General features: G+C 35.1%; 1 protein-coding gene across 3 annotated transcripts in view; it reads left to right on the forward strand.

Annotated features, from left to right (window-relative positions):
- TBL1XR1 (TBL1X/Y related 1) overlaps positions 1-17,971 on the forward strand; it is a 168,646-nt gene extending 150,675 nt beyond the window's left edge. For all 3 annotated transcript variants that reach the window (XM_020886668.2, XM_070466385.1, XM_020886669.2), the window contains 6 exons: positions 4,722-4,843; positions 4,990-5,064; positions 8,685-8,812; positions 9,389-9,554; positions 12,182-12,283; positions 13,123-17,971. In XM_020886668.2, the coding sequence (XP_020742327.1) occupies positions 4,722-4,843; positions 4,990-5,064; positions 8,685-8,812; positions 9,389-9,554; positions 12,182-12,283; positions 13,123-13,149 (620 nt within the window). In that variant the 3' untranslated portion in view covers positions 13,150-17,971. The remainder of the gene's footprint in view (positions 1-4,721; positions 4,844-4,989; positions 5,065-8,684; positions 8,813-9,388; positions 9,555-12,181; positions 12,284-13,122) is intronic.
- Positions 17,972-18,662: the final 691 nt, after the last annotated feature.

An 18,662-nucleotide genomic window follows, 5' to 3' on the forward strand; every position in this document is an offset into this window, starting at 1 on the left:
CCAGGCTTCTCTGTCCATGGGATTCTCCAGGTGGGAGTACTGGAGTGGGTTGCCCTTTTGAACCCACATCTCTTGCATCTCCTATATTGGCAGGCAGATTCTTTTTTTTTTTTTTTTGGCAGGCAGATTCTTTACCACTAGCGCCACCTGACAAGTGGGATAATTCCTATGCTGTTTTTCAAGTTTGCACTTCTTTTCTTCTAAGTATTTGTGAACTTTCTTCTGGCACATTGTTAAATTACCTGGAAACGGTCTGATCCTTTGGGTCACGCTTATGAAACTTGTTAAATGACAGGGAAACAGTGCTCAGTGTAGGGCTAATTATTTCCTTGTACTGAGGCAAGAACCTACATGTACTCAAACCAGTGTTCCCTGAATCAAAAGGTTTTCTAGCCTGCTGCATGTTTCCAGTCTTGAGTATCAGGCGTTGTTTCTTCTAATCCTTTTCAATGGTTCTTCCCAAGGCTCAGCTGGTATCTTCACATACTTAGGCTGATTGGTACTCTAACTCTGTGAGTCGGACCTGCCACAGGTCTTCAAAATTCTGTCTGCACCACTCTCCTTTCTTGTGCTGTGAATTCTAGCTGCCTGTGGCTCTAGATTCTGAGCTTTATCTCTTCCCCACAGGAATTTCATCAATCTCTTCCTTAGGGAGATTCCTCTTCCCTGGGCCGAGATCTGGACGTTTTTCCAAATCATATGAGCAGTTAAGAGGCACATTGTTGGTTGATTTCCTTCTCTCAAGAACCACTGTCCTTTGTTGTCTCACACCAGAGTCTTCCTGGTGGCTCAGATGGTAAAAAACCCTTTTGCAATGCAGGAGACCCGGGTTTGATGCCTGGGTCAGGAAGATGCCCTGGAGAAGGGAATGGTAACCCACTCCAGTCTTGTTGTCTGGAGAAGTCCATGGATAGAGGAGCCTGGCAGGCTGTGGTCCGTGGAGTCTCAAATAGTCGGACACAACTGAGCAACTGACACTAGCACCAACCCAGAGTCTTGAACTGTGGTTTCATACATTTTGAAAGTGTTTGTCTCTTTTGGGCAGGAGGTAAATTTGTTTCCTGTTACCCCATCTTGACCAGGAATGGAAGTCTACCATGCTTTTAAAATTACCATATTCTAATTCCTATACTGTATTTTCATCCATATACTCTTACATAAAGCATAAATCATGATTATAGATGAATTAACCATTTCATATTCATTAGGATAGCTGTAAAAAATAACAGTGTTCATAATGATGTGGAGAAATCAGAATCCTTATACTTTGTTAGTAGGTATGTAAAATGGTACATTTGTGAAAAAGCATATGACAGTTCCTCAAAAAGCTAAACATAGAATTACCATTACCAGCAGTCCTCCTCCTAGGTGATTGAAGGCAGGAACTGGAATGCATTCCTACCAGTATTGATAGCGTTGTTCACAGTAGCCAAAGGCTAAGAACAGCACACTCTCCGTGAGCAGATGAGTGGATGAGCAGACTGGGGTCTCTGTAGACGTGGATTGTTATTCAGCCACAGAAAAGAATGAATTTCTGGTACATGCCGCAACACCAGAGAACTTGCATACCTTATGCTGAGTGAAGTAAATCATACATAACTTTAAAAGTAAAGACTCAAGATTGCAGAGGCTGGGAGGAGGGCGAAATGGAGAGTTATTGCTTAATGGTTGCAGAATTTCTGTCTGGGGTGATGAAGAACTTTTGAAAATAGTGGTGATGATTGTACAATATTGTGAATGTAATTGATACAGCTGAGTTGCACACTTAATTAAATGGCAAATTTCGTGTTATGTATGACCACAATATTTTAAAACTAATGTAATATACTAAAAACCATTGAATTGCACACTTTAAATGGATGAAATATATGATATATGAATTATATCTCAGTGAAGCTGTTTTTTGAAAAAGGCAAATGAATATTAAATGCCTTTTCCCTTTCCCTCATAGGTTTATTTATTACCTTTCTAGATTATGAAAGATGCATGGGTTAACAAAAAATAAATCAGAATTGGAGGACACAGAGATAGAATCTTAGTTCCAGGACTTTTTTTTTTTTTTTTGCTGCAACTTGCAGGATCCTTGTTCCTCAACCAAGGATCAGACCCGTGCCCCCTTCAGTGGAAGAGCAGAGTGCTAACCACTGGACCACCAGGGAATTCCAGCTCCAGGAATTTAGAAGTTTGCTCCAGGAATTTAAAAGACTGTGTAATCCTAGGCCAATTAACTTTTCTTAGCCTTTTTCATCATATGAAAAATGAAACCAATAATAGTAAATATACCTCTCACATATTACCTACATAAAAATATATTTTATGTTAGAGATATGTTTCTATCCTGAAGGACTTATATTACCTAGAGTCATTTTTAAATTTTAGGAATAAAATATAAAGTAAGGAGGTATGGTTTCTTAGATCACACCAACCTATAATTACTGTATCTTATGAGCCAAGCATATCACAGAACATTAATCATACACCTCACGTCTCAGCATTCTCCAGCTTCCTTCAGTTAGCTTTATCTGGTTTTCGGTTGGTTTTTGTTTTGTTCTGAACCTAATGGTGTATTTGTTTAAATACTGTTTCTAATTTTCTCAGCCACCTATCTAACGTAATCACATGATGCTCTACCAAATTGATACCCTGGTGGAGCACAACAGATACTTTGCCTTCTTTATAGCATTTTATTATATAACTTTTAATTGTCCTTTAAATTATTTACATTTTTGGCACCCCCCCATACACACACACACACACACACACACAATTATTATTATTTTTTTTGCACTGGGTCTTTGTTGCTGCAGTTGGACATTCTCTAGTTGCAGCGAATAGGGGCCGCTCTTCGTTGCGGTGTGTGAGCTTCTCGTTGCAGTGACTTCTCTTGTTGCAGAGCAGAGCTCAGTAGTGGTGGTATGTGGGCCTGGTTGCTCCGCAGCCTGTGAAATTTGCCCAAACCAGGGATCGAACCCGTGTCCCCTGCATTGGCAGGCAAACCCTTATCTACTATGCCACCAGGGAAGTCCTTTCCCCTACTTCTTAACACTATAATAAATTATCATATAAGCATTTTGTTAAAATTATTTTTCAAAGTTGTATCTTAATAATATTTAATGTCAAAATGAAGGTGTAGTTACTGATTCCAATTCCAAAGCACAGAGACAAAATCTAAACCCGGTAATTCAAGAAAGGGGACATAATATAAGGAAACTTGCAGAAGTCTTACAAGGGTGAAGAAGAGGAGTAGGAGGTAACTCTGAGTTTAACTGCCGCGTAAACGTGAGACTGGAGAGAAAATGATAGGATCCAACTACCCAGTGGGAATGGTGTCTTTAGAGAATAGGCTGCCTGGCGAGAATAGGCACCGTGGAGCAAGCAGAGTCACTGCCAAAGACCCAGTCTTAGAGAGAGAGACCACAGAGACCTGTCTACCCTCTTTGTCCTGACCTTGGACTTCTGACAGTTTCTTGCGCTGAATGAGCCCATCTGGGGTAGTGCAGGCTCGGGGACCTGGAATATGTGATGCCCTGGTGGCAGAGAAGGGCAGGGCAGAGCAAGGTGAGGAGGTTGTCTGCATTGCTCTAAGAGGTTGTGGTGCACCTAAATAACAGCTTACCAGACATGGTGCTGATCAAAGTGGGCCAGTGTTTTTGCTCACTGACTTAGTTGGATTCTCCCAGAAGCAGGATGGAAAAGAGGAAAGGAGCCAAGGAAGGGAGCAGTTTCTTGTGAAAAAGGTCTAGGGTCAACCTAATTCATGCAGGGCTCTGAAGTGTTTGTTATATATTGATTTTTACTTGTCTTGCCAAGCAAGCTTCATTTCTGATTCTCACCTTTCCCCCAACCACCTACTGCCTGCTCTAAATGCAGTGTTTTTAGTATGCTTCTATTGCTTAACCCAGTTACTTGCTATCATTACCTTAATCTGCATTGCTAATTATAGAGAAACTTTGCACTTTGCAACATGGGAAAATGAGAAAGGAAAGAATCTTTAATCATATCAGAGCTAAAGTATTAAATGCCAGCCAGCTTTTGGACCTCTGAGGTTTTAAATTCAATGATGTAGAATTTAAGATATTTGACAAGAGTCACTTAGAAGAAAAATGTATTTGCCTATCATGCAATACTCCCATTTATCAGTTAAGTAGATAGTGGAAATGGTACTTAGTGTAACATTTGTCTCACTTGTAATTTACAAAGACTTTCCATACACATTATCTAACTTGATGTTCACAATATCCTTGAGTACTAAGCACAAAGATTTTTATCCCCATTTTCTAGAAGAGAAAAATAGCATGAGAGCTGACTTGCTTATAAGGGCCCATTAGTTAGAGAATAGCAAAACAAGACTTATCCATTGAGCACTCACAGAATTTTAGAAACAAAAGGAAATGTAGCATCACATTTAATTTTATTCTTTTAGAAATGAGGTACCAAGAGTCCAGTGCTAGTAATTTACAGAGCAAGCTCTCAGGAACCCTCATCTCCTGGTGACCAGGCCAGTGTACTTTCTATTAGGCTTTGTCTCACATAGAGACAACCAAACTGAAATGTATTAATATTTGTGATATTTAAGTACCATAATCTTAAAAATTCTATTAATATAAAAAGTATAAAGCAAATCATTTAAGTTCTTAATGTCCAGCAACGTTTTAAAACTAAAGCACCTAGATTTCGGTACATGTGGAATGAATGCAAACCTGGCCTTTTTTCCTTTGCAGCACCAGCATTGGATGTTGACTGGCAGAGCAACAACACTTTTGCTTCTTGTAGTACAGATATGTGCATTCATGTCTGTAAATTAGGACAAGACAGACCTATTAAAACATTCCAGGGACACACGGTGAGAAACTTCTTTTTTCTCCCTCCTTTAAAGCAATTACGATGAATAAGTAATGTTTCAGAGTGGTTTTGAAGTATGTATGTTTAATATCCAAAGAACAGCCAAGTCTATGAAATGAAAATGTGAATGTTTACTGTTATTTTTAGAATGAAGTAAATGCTATCAAATGGGACCCAACTGGCAATCTCCTGGCATCCTGTTCTGATGACATGACCTTGAAGGTAATTTAGATAGTAGGGAGGAAGGGGGCTGAGGAGTTATACAGTGTGGCTGCTCTGGCTGTTTAAAGATTATTCAGAATGTGTCTCTTGTAGTTGGGAATTATGATACCAAGATTTGTGCTATTATAAATTGTCTTCGCTAGTAACAAGTCATATATTGGTACAATGAAAGGTTATTTGCTCATGTAAAGATCTGACTCATAGGTGGTGAATGAAGATCTTTGTAGGATTCATGGATTTGACTGATATTCTGAACAATGTATTAATTGTATTTTTGCTGTGGTGTGAATATATATCACCCTTGCTGGGAAACTGATGTGTAGTGGATGTGTAGCTTAATTGGTGAGTGAGCATAGTTGACATGTCAGAATTCACATCTCAATATGAGTTTACATTTTTCTTGTTGTATAACTAAAAGCAAAAACTATCACCTAGCCCCTGTGTATATCACATACCAGAATTAAGGGGTGGGGGAGCTTTTTGAGATAAAGAAAAATATAATAATCTTCAAAATTAATGAAGCTTGAGCTCTATAAAGTGAAGTCGCTCAGTTGTGTCTGACTGCAACCCCATGGACTGTAGCCTACCAGGCCCCTCGGTTCATGGGATTTTCCGGGCAAGGGTACTGGAGTTGCCATTTCCTTCTCCATTGAGCTCTATGCTTCATCACATTAACTCTACTAAAAATAATTTACGCTTGACTTTACAATGCCACTGGCTACAAACATGATAACCTTTATAGATAGGATAATCATGAAGGAAAACCGCTTTTCCTCTTCCCATGAACAGACTAAATGTAACCTTGGTAACCTGGTGGGTTTTTTTTCCTTAAATACCTGCTGTGTTTTTAGTTAAGTTTTCTCAAGTCTGGACTCCCTTGTAAGCGTTGCTGATAAAAATACTTTTCTTCACACTTTTATTTGTGAGATTATTTTGCAAGTGTGTGTGTGCATGCGTGTGCACACACGTGCTCACTCAGTCGTGTGTGAGGACTATAGTCCACCAGGCTCCTCTGTGGAATTTTCCAGGCAAAAATACTCCAGGGATTGAACCCGCATCTCTGTGTCTCCTGCATGGGCAGGCAGATTCTTTACCACTGTGCCACCTGGAACCCTTGCATCCACATACATTATACTTATAAAATGAATAAAGAACAAAAAAACTTCTTGGGGAGCAGAGTGTGGTACATACAAGGAAATGAAAGAAGGCCAGTGGCTCCTCTGAGCTACTGATTTGCAGTTCAGGAGATACGTTTGAATTAGAAAGTGTTAGAGATTTTTGTTGTTGTTATTCGAAGAATAATAAAAGGTCATAGAATTTTAAAGCAGAAGCTATAAGGATGGATACTGTCTAGTGAAGCCATATTTTGGGAAGAAGGAACAGCAGATGAGTGAGAAGATTATGTTTAGCTTGGACAGTGCCTTTGAGTCACGCAATGGGCATGCCAGGCTGATCTGATGCTCAGAGAAGAACTCAAAGTTTGACGTAATCATTCTGGAATTCTCAGTAGATGGGTGGTCATTCAAAGCCCTGGGCGCAGAGTTGTGTAGGTAGAAAGTATCAAGTAAAAGAAGAAGAAAGCTTTAAAAGTCTTAAACTCTGTAACATTTACTGCTTTAAGAAGAATCAGGTTTCAAAGAAAACCTAGCTGGATTGACCTCAGTGGAAATAGTATGTATGTGTAGAGAAGAATATTTCTAGGGAGGTGTTGAAGAGAATGGTCAGCAGTATCAGTGCTATTTGGAAACTTTGTCTTTTGCATTTATTTACATGGAGTTATGTATACCTGGGATACAAAACATTATGATACTGTTTCGTTATCTCAATTTCATTGCATAAGTGTGAATCCCAGCTAATTTTTGTTTCTTCATTGGCACTTGGGTTTGGTGTGTGTTTGTTTTTATATTTGGCAAGATTTTCCCTCTTGTCTTTATTGAGTGATTTTGTCAGAAATACTGTTGATACAGATTTCTCTTAATTTTTGCTCAAAAACAATACGAGTTTTTAGTCTGTATTGAGTAATAAACATGTTTTCAACTTGAGAAAAGTGTGTTTTCTGTTTACCATTTTAACTTTAATTATTGCTTTTTTTAGTGTTTTTTTTTTCTATATGGATCATTTAAAATTTCTAAATCTTATTATGGTGAGAACAGATGAGATTTACTTTTTAACAGATTTTTAAATGGTACTATACAGTATTGTTATCTGAACACAGTGTTGTATGGCAGATCTCCTGTGGGGCTGAATTTTATACTTTTTGAATAGCAACCCACCTCCACCACAACTCCTTGCTACCACCATTCTTTTTTTCTTCTTTTCCATTATTGTTTATTATAGGATATTGAGTATGATTTCTGTGCTGTATACTATAGGACCTTGACCTTACTGTTTACCCTGGCCGTTCTTTTTTTTTTTTTGCTTTGATGAGTTTGATTCTTAGATACCTCATGTAAGTGGAATCATGCAATGTTTGTTTTTAAAATTTATTCGTGTTGTCCTATTGCATACTGCAGGATTAACATAGTCTAAATAGACTCCATTGTGTGTATACACATCTTTTCCTTTATCCATTCATCCATTGTTGGACACTTAGGTCATTGCCATGTTTTGGCTTTTCTGGATAATGCTGCAGTGAACATGGGAGTACAGATACCACCTCAAGATCCTGATTTCATTTTATATATTTTATGTATATAGCCAGATGTGGAATTGCTGGTTCGTATAGGGATAGTTGTTAAAATTTGAGGGAGAACCTCCATACTGGTTTTCATAGTGGCTACACCATTTTGTATTCATTTATCAGCAGTTTATAAGGGTTCCAATTTCTCTATATTCTTGACAAAACTTTTAAAATGTATGTAGCCATCTGACAGTTGTGAAGTGATATCTCGTAGCTTTGATTTGCATTTCCCTGATTATCTGTGACATTGAGCATCTCTTCATATAACCTGTTGGCCATTTGTGTGTCGTCTTTGCAGGAATGTCAAGTCCTTTGTCCATTTTTAAACTAGTATTTTGCTGTTGAGTGGTAGGATTCCCTTACATATTTTGAAAGTTAACTCCTTATTGGATATATGGGTTGCAGTATTTTCTCTCATTCCATAGGTTGTTGCCCTTTTACCTTATTGACTGTTTTCTTTGCTGTGCAGAAACTTTTTAATTGTATATAGTCCCTCTTGCTTTTTTTTTTTTTTTTTGCTTTTATTGCCTATCGATATAGTTCCAGATTCTGAATCCTAAGAGGAACTTTATAATGTATATCTTTATTTTCAAAGGACAGCATAAAAGCTAATGCCTTTAATATTGTAGCATCATTACCCAAGGAAATTACTGAATGTTGATATTTGTACCATCTGAAGCTTTCAAAACTAATCTTAAAACTACAATTTATTGAATCCTGAAGCCTCACAATACTGATTATTTAGAATGGTCTTGAAGCTAATTTGTCATTTTTAAAAAACAAATATATTCTACTACATTTTAATTTCTTTGCATATATTCTCTTGATCTCTATAATTATTGTTATGGTTATGCCACCTGTTTTGGACTGGCAAGATCATATTATGAACGTATCCTTTTTGTGGAAAGATAATTTACACACACTTTTCTTTTTTGTTTAGATATGGAGTATGAAACAAGACAACTGTGTCCATGATTTGCAAGCACATAATAAAGAAATTTATACTATCAAATGGAGTCCTACAGGGCCAGGGACAAGCAATCCAAATGCCAACCTTATGTTAGCAAGGTAACATTTCTGCTTTGCTTTTCCTTTATGAGTCTTTTACAAAAAAGATTTCTTATATTATGGCAGAAAATTAGGAAAATTCAGTAAAATGGGAATGTATCCTGCAAGGAGTATTTTTTTAAATGGGAACATTTAGACATATAGTTTTATTATTTCAGCTCATAATGGATTTTGTTTCTGGAGGTAGCAAATGTTTACTGATAATATCAAATATTGATTAAAACCCAAGTAACCGAGGCATAATGCAATAAAGTTTTTTCAGCATCAAAATAAATAATAAGTATATATTCAATGTAGTGTTTTGTGAATAAAACAAAATAAAGGAGTTATTTAAAGAATAGAGAAATATAATTAGCTCATTTATGTTTTCCAATATACAGACTTGGAGATGCCCTTAATGAAAGCTGCCTCTTCTCCTTTTAGCTTGTTTCCAGAACACTTTCTTCCTAACATCACGGTCTACTTCTCATAAGGAATTTGTGGCTAGCTATAAGGAAAGACAGTGATTGTAGTTTGGGGGTGGGACTGGGAATTTCATTACTTATAAAATCTTTTTTTTATCCCCTCCTTTGTCAGTGCATCCTTTGATTCTACTGTTAGATTATGGGATGTAGACCGAGGAATTTGCATCCATACTTTGACAAAACACCAAGAGCCTGTGTACAGTGTAGCTTTCAGTCCTGATGGCAGGTATCTGGCAAGTGGTTCTTTTGACAAGTGTGTGCACATCTGGAACACACAGGTATGTCTGGGTTATTTGAAGAGTCACATATCTTTATATGAGTAAGAAGCGCTTGTCTAAACAAAATTTTTTTCCCCAATTTTGATCGTCATTCCTTTTGTGTTATTGATTCAGTTCTTAGTTTTTAAATGAATATTTTTTGGTGGCATTTTTTATAGCTTAGTAAAGATCAAAACCATCTGAAGTGAGATTTTCATAATACAGACCAAAATTTAGAAATAAATTTAAATTCTTTGTTTTATTTTTTCAACGATTTTGCATATTTGCAATTCTCATAAAGTATAAGAATTTAAGATGCATTTATTTAGATAAATGATGTAATTTATTTTCTAAAAGAATTATCTTTGAAGAAGGTATATATGAGCAGGTAAAAAAATGTACTAAAGGACAGGATTTTATGATTCAATACAAAATTTGTCAGAGAGAAACTTAAAAACTATAATACTACATTTCTAGGGACAGTGATACAGAGATCTTTTCTTAAAAATGGAGAAAACAGTTTGGTGCTTTCATTCTTTTTCATCTTTTCAGTGTTTTAGATTTACATGCCATATACTGTTTTCTTCAATAGCAGTTATGTGACTCTACCTGTCCCTGAATTATCGGTATAATTTTAATGAGTGTTACTTTGTAAGTCTCCCTATTAAGGCTCTTTTTTCCCCTTTAGTAGAGCTTTATAATTTCTTCATAAAGATCTTCTTTTATTAAAAATTTATTCTGAGGTACCTTATGGATTTTATTGTTACTATGTATAGCATTTTTTAAAACATGTATTCCTTTTACTTACTAATGGTTACTCATGTTTGGAACATTACAGATTTTGGCATGTTGATGTTCACTTCATCAACCCTGCTGAGCTCTCTAATCTTAATTATTTCCCTGCTTGCCGGGATCTTAGTTCCCTGACCAGGGATCAAACCGTTGCCCTGTGAAGTGGAAGTACCAAGTCCTAACCACTGAACTACCAGAAAAGTCCCAGTCTTTAGTTTTGATTGAATAGCAGAGACTTTATAGATAATCTGCCTATTGTATTATTTTCTGTCACTCATTTGTTCTATTTTGAGTACATTAATTTAAAATAAAATTTGGGTAGAGAACTGTAGAATTCTAAGGGATGATGCTGTTAGACTTTTAAAGACATTTGAACAGCTATCCATACTGTTTTGTTGTTTCACTGTTGTGTATCAAAATGCCTTTTTTTTTTCTTTTAAGTTTGAAAATAATAAAATGCATCTTGTGAGATTTCATTGCAGGAAAAAGTCATTATTTTTTGTTCATATACATGTGTGATATATACGTGTGTGTAGTTTTTTTTTCTTCTTCCCATTACTTGGTTAATATGTTACCTGATCATCTGACAGATCAGATCTCTGAGTGACATGTGTGATATATACGTGTGTGTGTGTAGTTTTTTTTTTTCTTCCCATTACTCGGTTAATATGTCACCGGATCATCTGACAGATCAGATCTCTGAGTGAGTGCTCAGAACCCTACGCAGTTTTAGTGTAGATAGCTCTTGCTTATTGACCTTGCTGTTTTGGCTCAATTGTAGCCCAAGTTAAGCTTAGAAATTGGTAAGTACTATTGAAAGAAAGTGTGGTTCTTTTTTAAACCCCACAGTTGACTCTACAGATTTTACTCTGTACATGAGCTTATTTTAGATTTTGTTGACGCCACTCCTTTCCCTCCTAATAATTGTAGATATTTAATGTCTGCTATACTCATACTTTTTCATTAATCTCTTAGATTGTGAGAAATTTTAGGTAAGAGAGAAAAAACAGTAGAGTCTTCCCAATGTGATCAACTGTATCCATGCATCTGTGGTTTCTGCAGTATTTCCAGACTGAACAGGAAAACAAGGAAAAATGGTCTCCCAGCTTAGTGATTAACTTAGGGCTGGCTCTGTCAGATGGTGTTTACAAGATATGTGTCTTGCTGCTACGTCGTTTTTAGATAGTTCTGATACTTCTAGTTTGAATTTTTTAGGTCACCATGAAGCTGACACATACTTTTCTTGTTTGTCAGAACAGAACACCAGAAGCATGTTTTTCAGTTTCTCATAGGAGAACCTCTTACCTTTGACCTGTTTAATGACTTGTTTCCTAAGAGAATATATTTTTGTATTGAGTTTAAATTATTGAATGGCAACTGAATGATTTTGATTACCATTACCAAAGGAATACAGTAATTGAGTTGTATTTATAAATTGGCTAAATTGATGATGAAATTGGTAGTGTTCCTGCTTATATGCTTCTTTTAAAATATCTTTTAGTAATAATGTACATATGCTTTTTTAGCTTTTTTATAATTCTTCTAGCTTTGGGGTGCTTCTGGTGTCAAAGAGGCCAAAAGGATACCTTAGCTAAAAATGGTTATCAGTACTGGAGAAATTTGTGTGTGTGTGTGTGTGTGTGTGTGTGAGAATGATCTGTTGAGAGCAGGTTAGTGCTACCATTTTGTGAAAGGATCATCATATTACGTTTCTGGTATTTCAGAACTTGTGTTTCAAGTTGAAGCTAAATCTTGCATTGGATTGTTGGAAATAAAGCCATATGATATTTTGACCTCAGCATTTGAACATACATAATAATTTATCATTTTTAAGTTTCTGCTTCTCATTATTTTAGACAGGTGCTCTAGTTCACAGCTATAGGGGAACAGGTGGAATTTTTGAAGTTTGTTGGAATGCAGCAGGAGACAAGGTTGGAGCCAGTGCATCAGATGGTTCAGTAAGTATAATGAGGTTTTCCGGAGGGGTAAATGCGTGAGAGAGAGAGCATAGTGAATAAATGGGCTTGTTGTGGTAGTGACTCCCAAAGTGTTCTTTATAAGATAAATTTTATGATACGGGTATTGATCTTTTTTACTGAAGGCTCTATACTTTTCATATTCGTTTCATTCAAATAATGTAAATATAATTTAGGGTATTTTTGCCAAAGAGTGCCTTCAAGATCAAGAAATGGACTGTAAAACTTCATCAGTGAAATTAAGTATAGCATGGTATCTTTATGAGAGAGATTTGAACTTTTAACGCCTATTGTTAACCTTCTCTTGTAGAAGAGTGCTAGAAGGGGGCAATAGAGGCACTCAGGGTCTACACTGAGAAATGTGTGATACCAAGAGGCTTTCAGGGTGAGGCTGGCAATGTCTTTACAGAAATACTCGTTGTGGCTTCCAGAGTTCTGAAAGAGAAGGGAAGATGGAAGGAGTATAGCCATTAGCTGTTTACTGAAGTGATACCTTAATATAATCTGTAGTATCTTTCATTAAAATTGAAGACATATAATAGAAAATGGTCTATTTTGAATGTATTTATTTCTACTTTTTAATTAACAGAAAGCAAATCTTAGAAATTTTAGCCATGGTTCTTCTGTAGTGAGAGCCCATGATTGTTTCCTCTGTCTTCTTTCACGTAGGTTATCTGATTGTTTATGTCCATTGCTGTGATTACTTTTATCAGTTTCATGAACTTGGAACTAAGAAATAGATTCCAAACTGTACTGTAAAAAAGTTTAAAACGTACAATGAAATTCTTTACACACTGGTTGATTATTTTAATTTCTTACAGGTTTGTGTATTAGACCTTCGGAAATAGCGCTACTAGTTGGAAGCCATGGACCGACTATGAATGTGTATATAGCCAAAATGACTGTCCCCGACCCAAGTACTGCTATAGTCCCTCTTGAACCATGGCCAGTCCACTACAGCCAAATCTAAGAGAAATATATACATACAGTGTATATAAACAAAATTGCACCCTGAAGATGACAGAATTTTGTCACAGCTTGTGAATTCTGTTCACCAAGTGCTGGAATCTAATCTGCTGTGCCCCTAAAATAGCATTTAGAAGTTTTGGATATGAAAAACAGAAGAGAGAAAAAATATGCGTTATAAAAGCAGCCCATACATGTACCAGTTTTTGGATACTAATGACAGCCTTGTTTATCCCCTTTGAATCAGCAGACACCATGGATTATATTCTTTTTTCCCTTCAGTAGTTTAGCAGTTTGTATGTACAGAGAAAACGGACTTACAAAACTTGCAGCAGTAGTTTGTTCTTGCTTTTAAACTTTTTTTGGTTTAGTTTATGGATGCATGAAGTAAGGGAGTGAATCAGTTTCTTGTTTATATTTTTTTTCACCTTTTAAACAAAAAAATTCTTAAAAATATTTTAATGCATTCTTTTGAAGAGATAGATGTTTGGTACATTTATGGCTCCCAGAGCATATATTCAATTGGTGCATGTTGTAGAAGGGGAAATTGGAAATTAAATGGAACTATATGACTTTGGTCATGTCAATCTGTAAGACACATCAGTAAAAGGGTATTATGCTCTGTTTTTTGTTTTTGCTTTTGCTTTGTTTTTCTGTTGTGGGGTTTTTCTGTTTTGTTTTGTTTTTTTGGTGATGTGGCTTAAATGCAATAGTTTCTTTTTTGGGACATATTTCTGCCAATTAAAGACTAGAAGGGCACAAAATTTTTTTTAATACCATAGAGAAGATGCATAAAAATATCTTCTGATGTTTTGTAGCCATAACTAAATTATGGTTAAAAATGTGCACTATTGTGAAAAGGAGCAAAGTAGGTTTGGGTTTTTTTTTGTTGTTTGTTTCTTTTACTTTGTTTTTAAAGAGATTAAAATGTTTCTGGATAAGGAGTAGCTTCTCCAAAGTGTCCATCATTCTGTGTAGAAGCTTAAATATGTAATGTAACCAAACTCCAGTATTAAAAATCTCTCATGTTATTTTTCTTTATACAAAGCAAGATAACGGCATATAACACTGCCATTACATGGCAAAATGTTTGCTACCTTAGTTTAAAAACAATCTTTAAAACGAAAGACTTGCTTCAAGGTGTTCTTAAATAGCAGTGATTCAAAATTTTAAAAAAGGTATAATTGCACTAACCTCCCAGCTGCTCTGATTCTGCATTTGTGGTACTTGTGACTACATTTTCTCAAATATAGTTAGATTTAAGCTGCTATGTTTTGTTTTTTTAGTAATCACTACTATATCATGTCTTTTACTCTGTTTATAATATCATGTATTTTCTTAAAGGTATAGGTATCAGATCAAACCTCCTCTTGTGCTCATGCAACTAAAAGCTAAAATATACAGAATTTACAAATGATAGCATGGGGCTATGTTTATATGTGTGATTAGCAGGGTTTGTCATGATTAATGTAATAATTCAGAAGTGTCAGTTTTGAAGAGAATAGTTGTCAAATTTACTATCACAAAACTTTTAATTAAGGAATATCATTTATTATCAAGCTTAGCAAATTTATAACACTATTTCTGTCACTAATTATTTGAAGCTTTTACTGCTAAAATTTTAACCTATGTTTTAAGTAGAAACTGATTTAACCCAAGTAATGCAGCTTTGATTTTCAGCATTTGTTGTTTTGCTATTTTTACAAAACAGCATTGATTGAAGCAAGTCTTGGTTTTACTAAGGTAGGATAGCATTTGCTATTGGTAAAGAGAATAAATACACTTAATTTCACAATACATTGTTATATGTTCCCCAGTTGTTGTTAGTGGGGACTAAGATACTGTAATAATATTTTTTAAAATTTACATCCAGAGAGGCAGTCATTCATGATGGTTTTGTGCCAGCTGTTTTTAGGGTTTTGGATCACATTATAGATATTTAGAATTATTACCCTGTGACTTACGTAGGAAACCTAATATGCTGAGTATCTGGCACTTGAAATCCTGCTTTTATTGCTGGAGGCCCACATCTGTGGTTGACCTCTGTTGTTGTTTTAAAAAAAAATAAATAAAAATTTAAAAATCTGTGCAATAATTTTTAAATGTGCTCCCAGGAATAGACACAAATGTTTTGAGTATGTTTAAGCTGCATTTTCCTTTAGCGATGCATTTGTCAATTGCACTGAATTTAAATCTGAAAGTCAGAGGTGGTTATTGATAGTACTTTTTGTATTTTGATATGGACAATTTATTCATTTGCATACAGTTATTGACCTTTTTTCCCCAGCTGATTAAAGATAGTCACGAAGTTCTGCAGTATAGCTGCCAAAATCGACAGCTACATGTTTATGGTGTTGTCATCGTCTCTGTTTGTTTGTTTGTTTGTTTGTTTCATCTTTAGGTATCTTACTTAAGCATAATAGCCACAGTAGAACATATAAAAAATTATAAATACAGAGCTTTATTATCCTGAAGTCGTGGGTCTTTTAAGTATAAACTATCAGAAAGGTATCCATTTTGTAGGCTTGGGTTCTTTGTGAGCATACAGTTATTTCTTTTTTGCTGCTGTTCTCAACATCATCATTGCCTGCTGATGTGCCACGATGCTGCTCCAGTAGACAAAAGTAAGATTGCCTCTAATTTGAGCAGTAACATGATTATAAGAGACCAAGTTTCACAGCCTGTAAAGTTCTATATTTGGGGTTCTTGCTTATTTTTTCCTTCCTTTTTTTTTTTCTTTTTGCCCAATCTAAGAACTTATCTGAAGATCTATTGATTCCAGTAGATTTTCTGTGGTGTTCATTATATGTCATTGTTGTATAGGCTACTGTAAGACACTTATAAGGAAAAATAGAAAGGAAAACTTAAAATGAATAGAATACTCATTGATTAACATAGAATAAAGAAAGAGCAGCTGTCATTCTTGAACATCATAAAGGAATATCTTTTTTTATTCTTCATGTAGGATATCCCGTAAATTCTTATCTTTGTTCCATTCTCAGTTTACTGTCATTGATCAGGTACCATCATTAACTTTGATGTGACTTTTAGAAGTGATAACTTTTGATTTCCTAATAGGTCTTAGGGTGTACTGAATTCTGTTTTAATTATTCTCTAGGTAAGTATGTTTTAGGATTAAACACCTTTTACAGATACTGAAAGTGCCTCCTTTTGTGGTGTAAAAAACAAATTATGGTGCAAAAAGTAATCATTAGATTGAATTACATGAAGGTTTTTTGCTTTTTGACATATAGAAATGTCAAGAGAAAGGCCAAAGATTTGTACTTTTTCACTTAACTTATAAAGCACTCCTTTTTTCCTTAAACTTACTTCTGTCAAATTAGATTTAATGAGAGAGTACTATTTTTAAGGAGCTATCTGTTTATGTAGAATGATTTTGTTAAGAGTAATGTAAACTATTACTGAATAGAGGCCTGAAGAGGAATGCATTTTTGCTGTTTAAAGGAATCAGAAATGACCGTTCTATGTCAGCAAAGATGTTAAGTTTTACTAGATAAGCAGAAAAAATAAATCTCAAATGCAGTGCTATTTACTCTTTTCAAAACAGTTTTCATTTTCTTAAGCACATTGTACATTTCTGTAGAACCTGCATTTTTTTTCTCGCATGCTAAAAACGGTACTTGCATTTGGTGAATTACTGTTGACAATTTCCATAGAAATCCTGTTTCAGTGGACCAACATTGTGGCATGGCAGCAAATGCCAACATTTTGGGGAATAGCAGCAAATCTACAAGAGACCCTGGTTGGTTTTTTTGTTTGTTTTTTTCTTCTGAATCAGCAGGGATGGAAGGGGAGTAGGGAAGTTATGAATTACTCCTTCCGGTAATAGCTCTGACGTGTCACATTCAATATCAATTAAAAAAAAAAAAAAAACATGAATCTAGTTAAGTGTAGAAGAGAGAGCAAAAAAAGAGGAAGTGTTCACTTTTTTAATACACTGATTTAGAAATTTGATGTCTTATATCAGTAGTTCTGAAGTATTAATAGCATTCTTTATTTCTGCCTTTATGTTGACAGTGTTGAAGCAGGGTGAATAACTCGGGCATATATATTTTTTTTAATTTTCTCGTAATCTGTTTCATGATGTTTTCTTTGGAGTTTATGGATAAGTTCAAGAAAACATTCTGCATGTTGTATCTAGTCTAATGTACTTATCCATCTCATCAAAAACAAAAACACGCAGACTGCATTTCGTAGCTCTGTAATCCCTAAATACAGAAGTAATTTTCTTCTTTCCTGACTTTGACATTGTAGCTATAATGTTCTAATTTTTGATTTCTACAAATCCTTTGGGTCTAATTCTGTGAGCCTACTTATAGCACTGGATTAAAATGTCTGCATCATTTCTTTAGTTATCCAGTTAACTTTAAAACTGTTGTAAAAGTGTAAACCAGCCCATGACAGTCTTTTGTACATGTTGAAGAACTTTGTTGTTCAGTTTTCATGACTGTTGTGTAAGGAAGACTGATACAGATACTCTATGCTGTCCTGGACCATGTTAATTACACTTGCGATGTATTTTGGTTCCACATCACAATGATTTGTCCCCAATGACCCTTTTATCCTTTCTAGGCACATTTTTTGTTGTTGTTGTTGCAGTTTCCCTTTGCATTGTATTGCTTTGACAACTGTAATTTGAATCAGATCTGAAAGAGGTCCAGAATAAAATATATTTTGATATTATGTTGGCTGTGTACATATATAAAACCTTTGATACCTATGTAGTTTGTATGGACTATTTCCTAGTCAAGTAAAGGGAGAGGGATGCTCTTGTTTACAATTTCTTGTTTACATTTTATTGCAATTACTGCTCCGATGTTCTTTTGTAGAATAAAGTTTTTTGATCTGAGTTAGCCTTCATAACATAGAACATCATGTTGCTTCTCCCATGCTGGTGTTACCAATCATAACAACTGCCATCAGAACCCAAACCACTGTATTTCATAAATTTACTGTTTTACAAGACACACATAAAGTAAGCCCGTAGATAAAAGTGCAAATTTTACTATTTTATTACTTCTCGTAGGAGATAAGATTTTTTAAATGAAGGGTAATTTACTATTTTTATTAAAGAATAATAGAGCATTTAATCAGCTAAGGAATAGCAATTACTTTTGAATTATTTAAAAAAATCGGTATTGTACTTTAAAAGACATTGTTTGACATAATCAGACAGACAGATTCACTTGATTAGCATGCGTTTGAGCACAAAACAATGTGTATAAGTTGAAGATTTTTAGGACAGGGTGCTCAACTTCCTTAATGCTCTTTTTTCTTCATAGATACCTACTATAATTTAATAATTTTCTTCCTTAGCTAGTGGTATATATTGCTAACAAATCTTATAATCTGTGAGGAAAGATACTAGGCATCT

The sequence above is a fragment of the Odocoileus virginianus genome, chromosome 4, assembly GCF_023699985.2.
Source record: "Odocoileus virginianus isolate 20LAN1187 ecotype Illinois chromosome 4, Ovbor_1.2, whole genome shotgun sequence".
Lineage (NCBI taxonomy): Eukaryota > Metazoa > Chordata > Mammalia > Artiodactyla > Cervidae > Odocoileus > Odocoileus virginianus.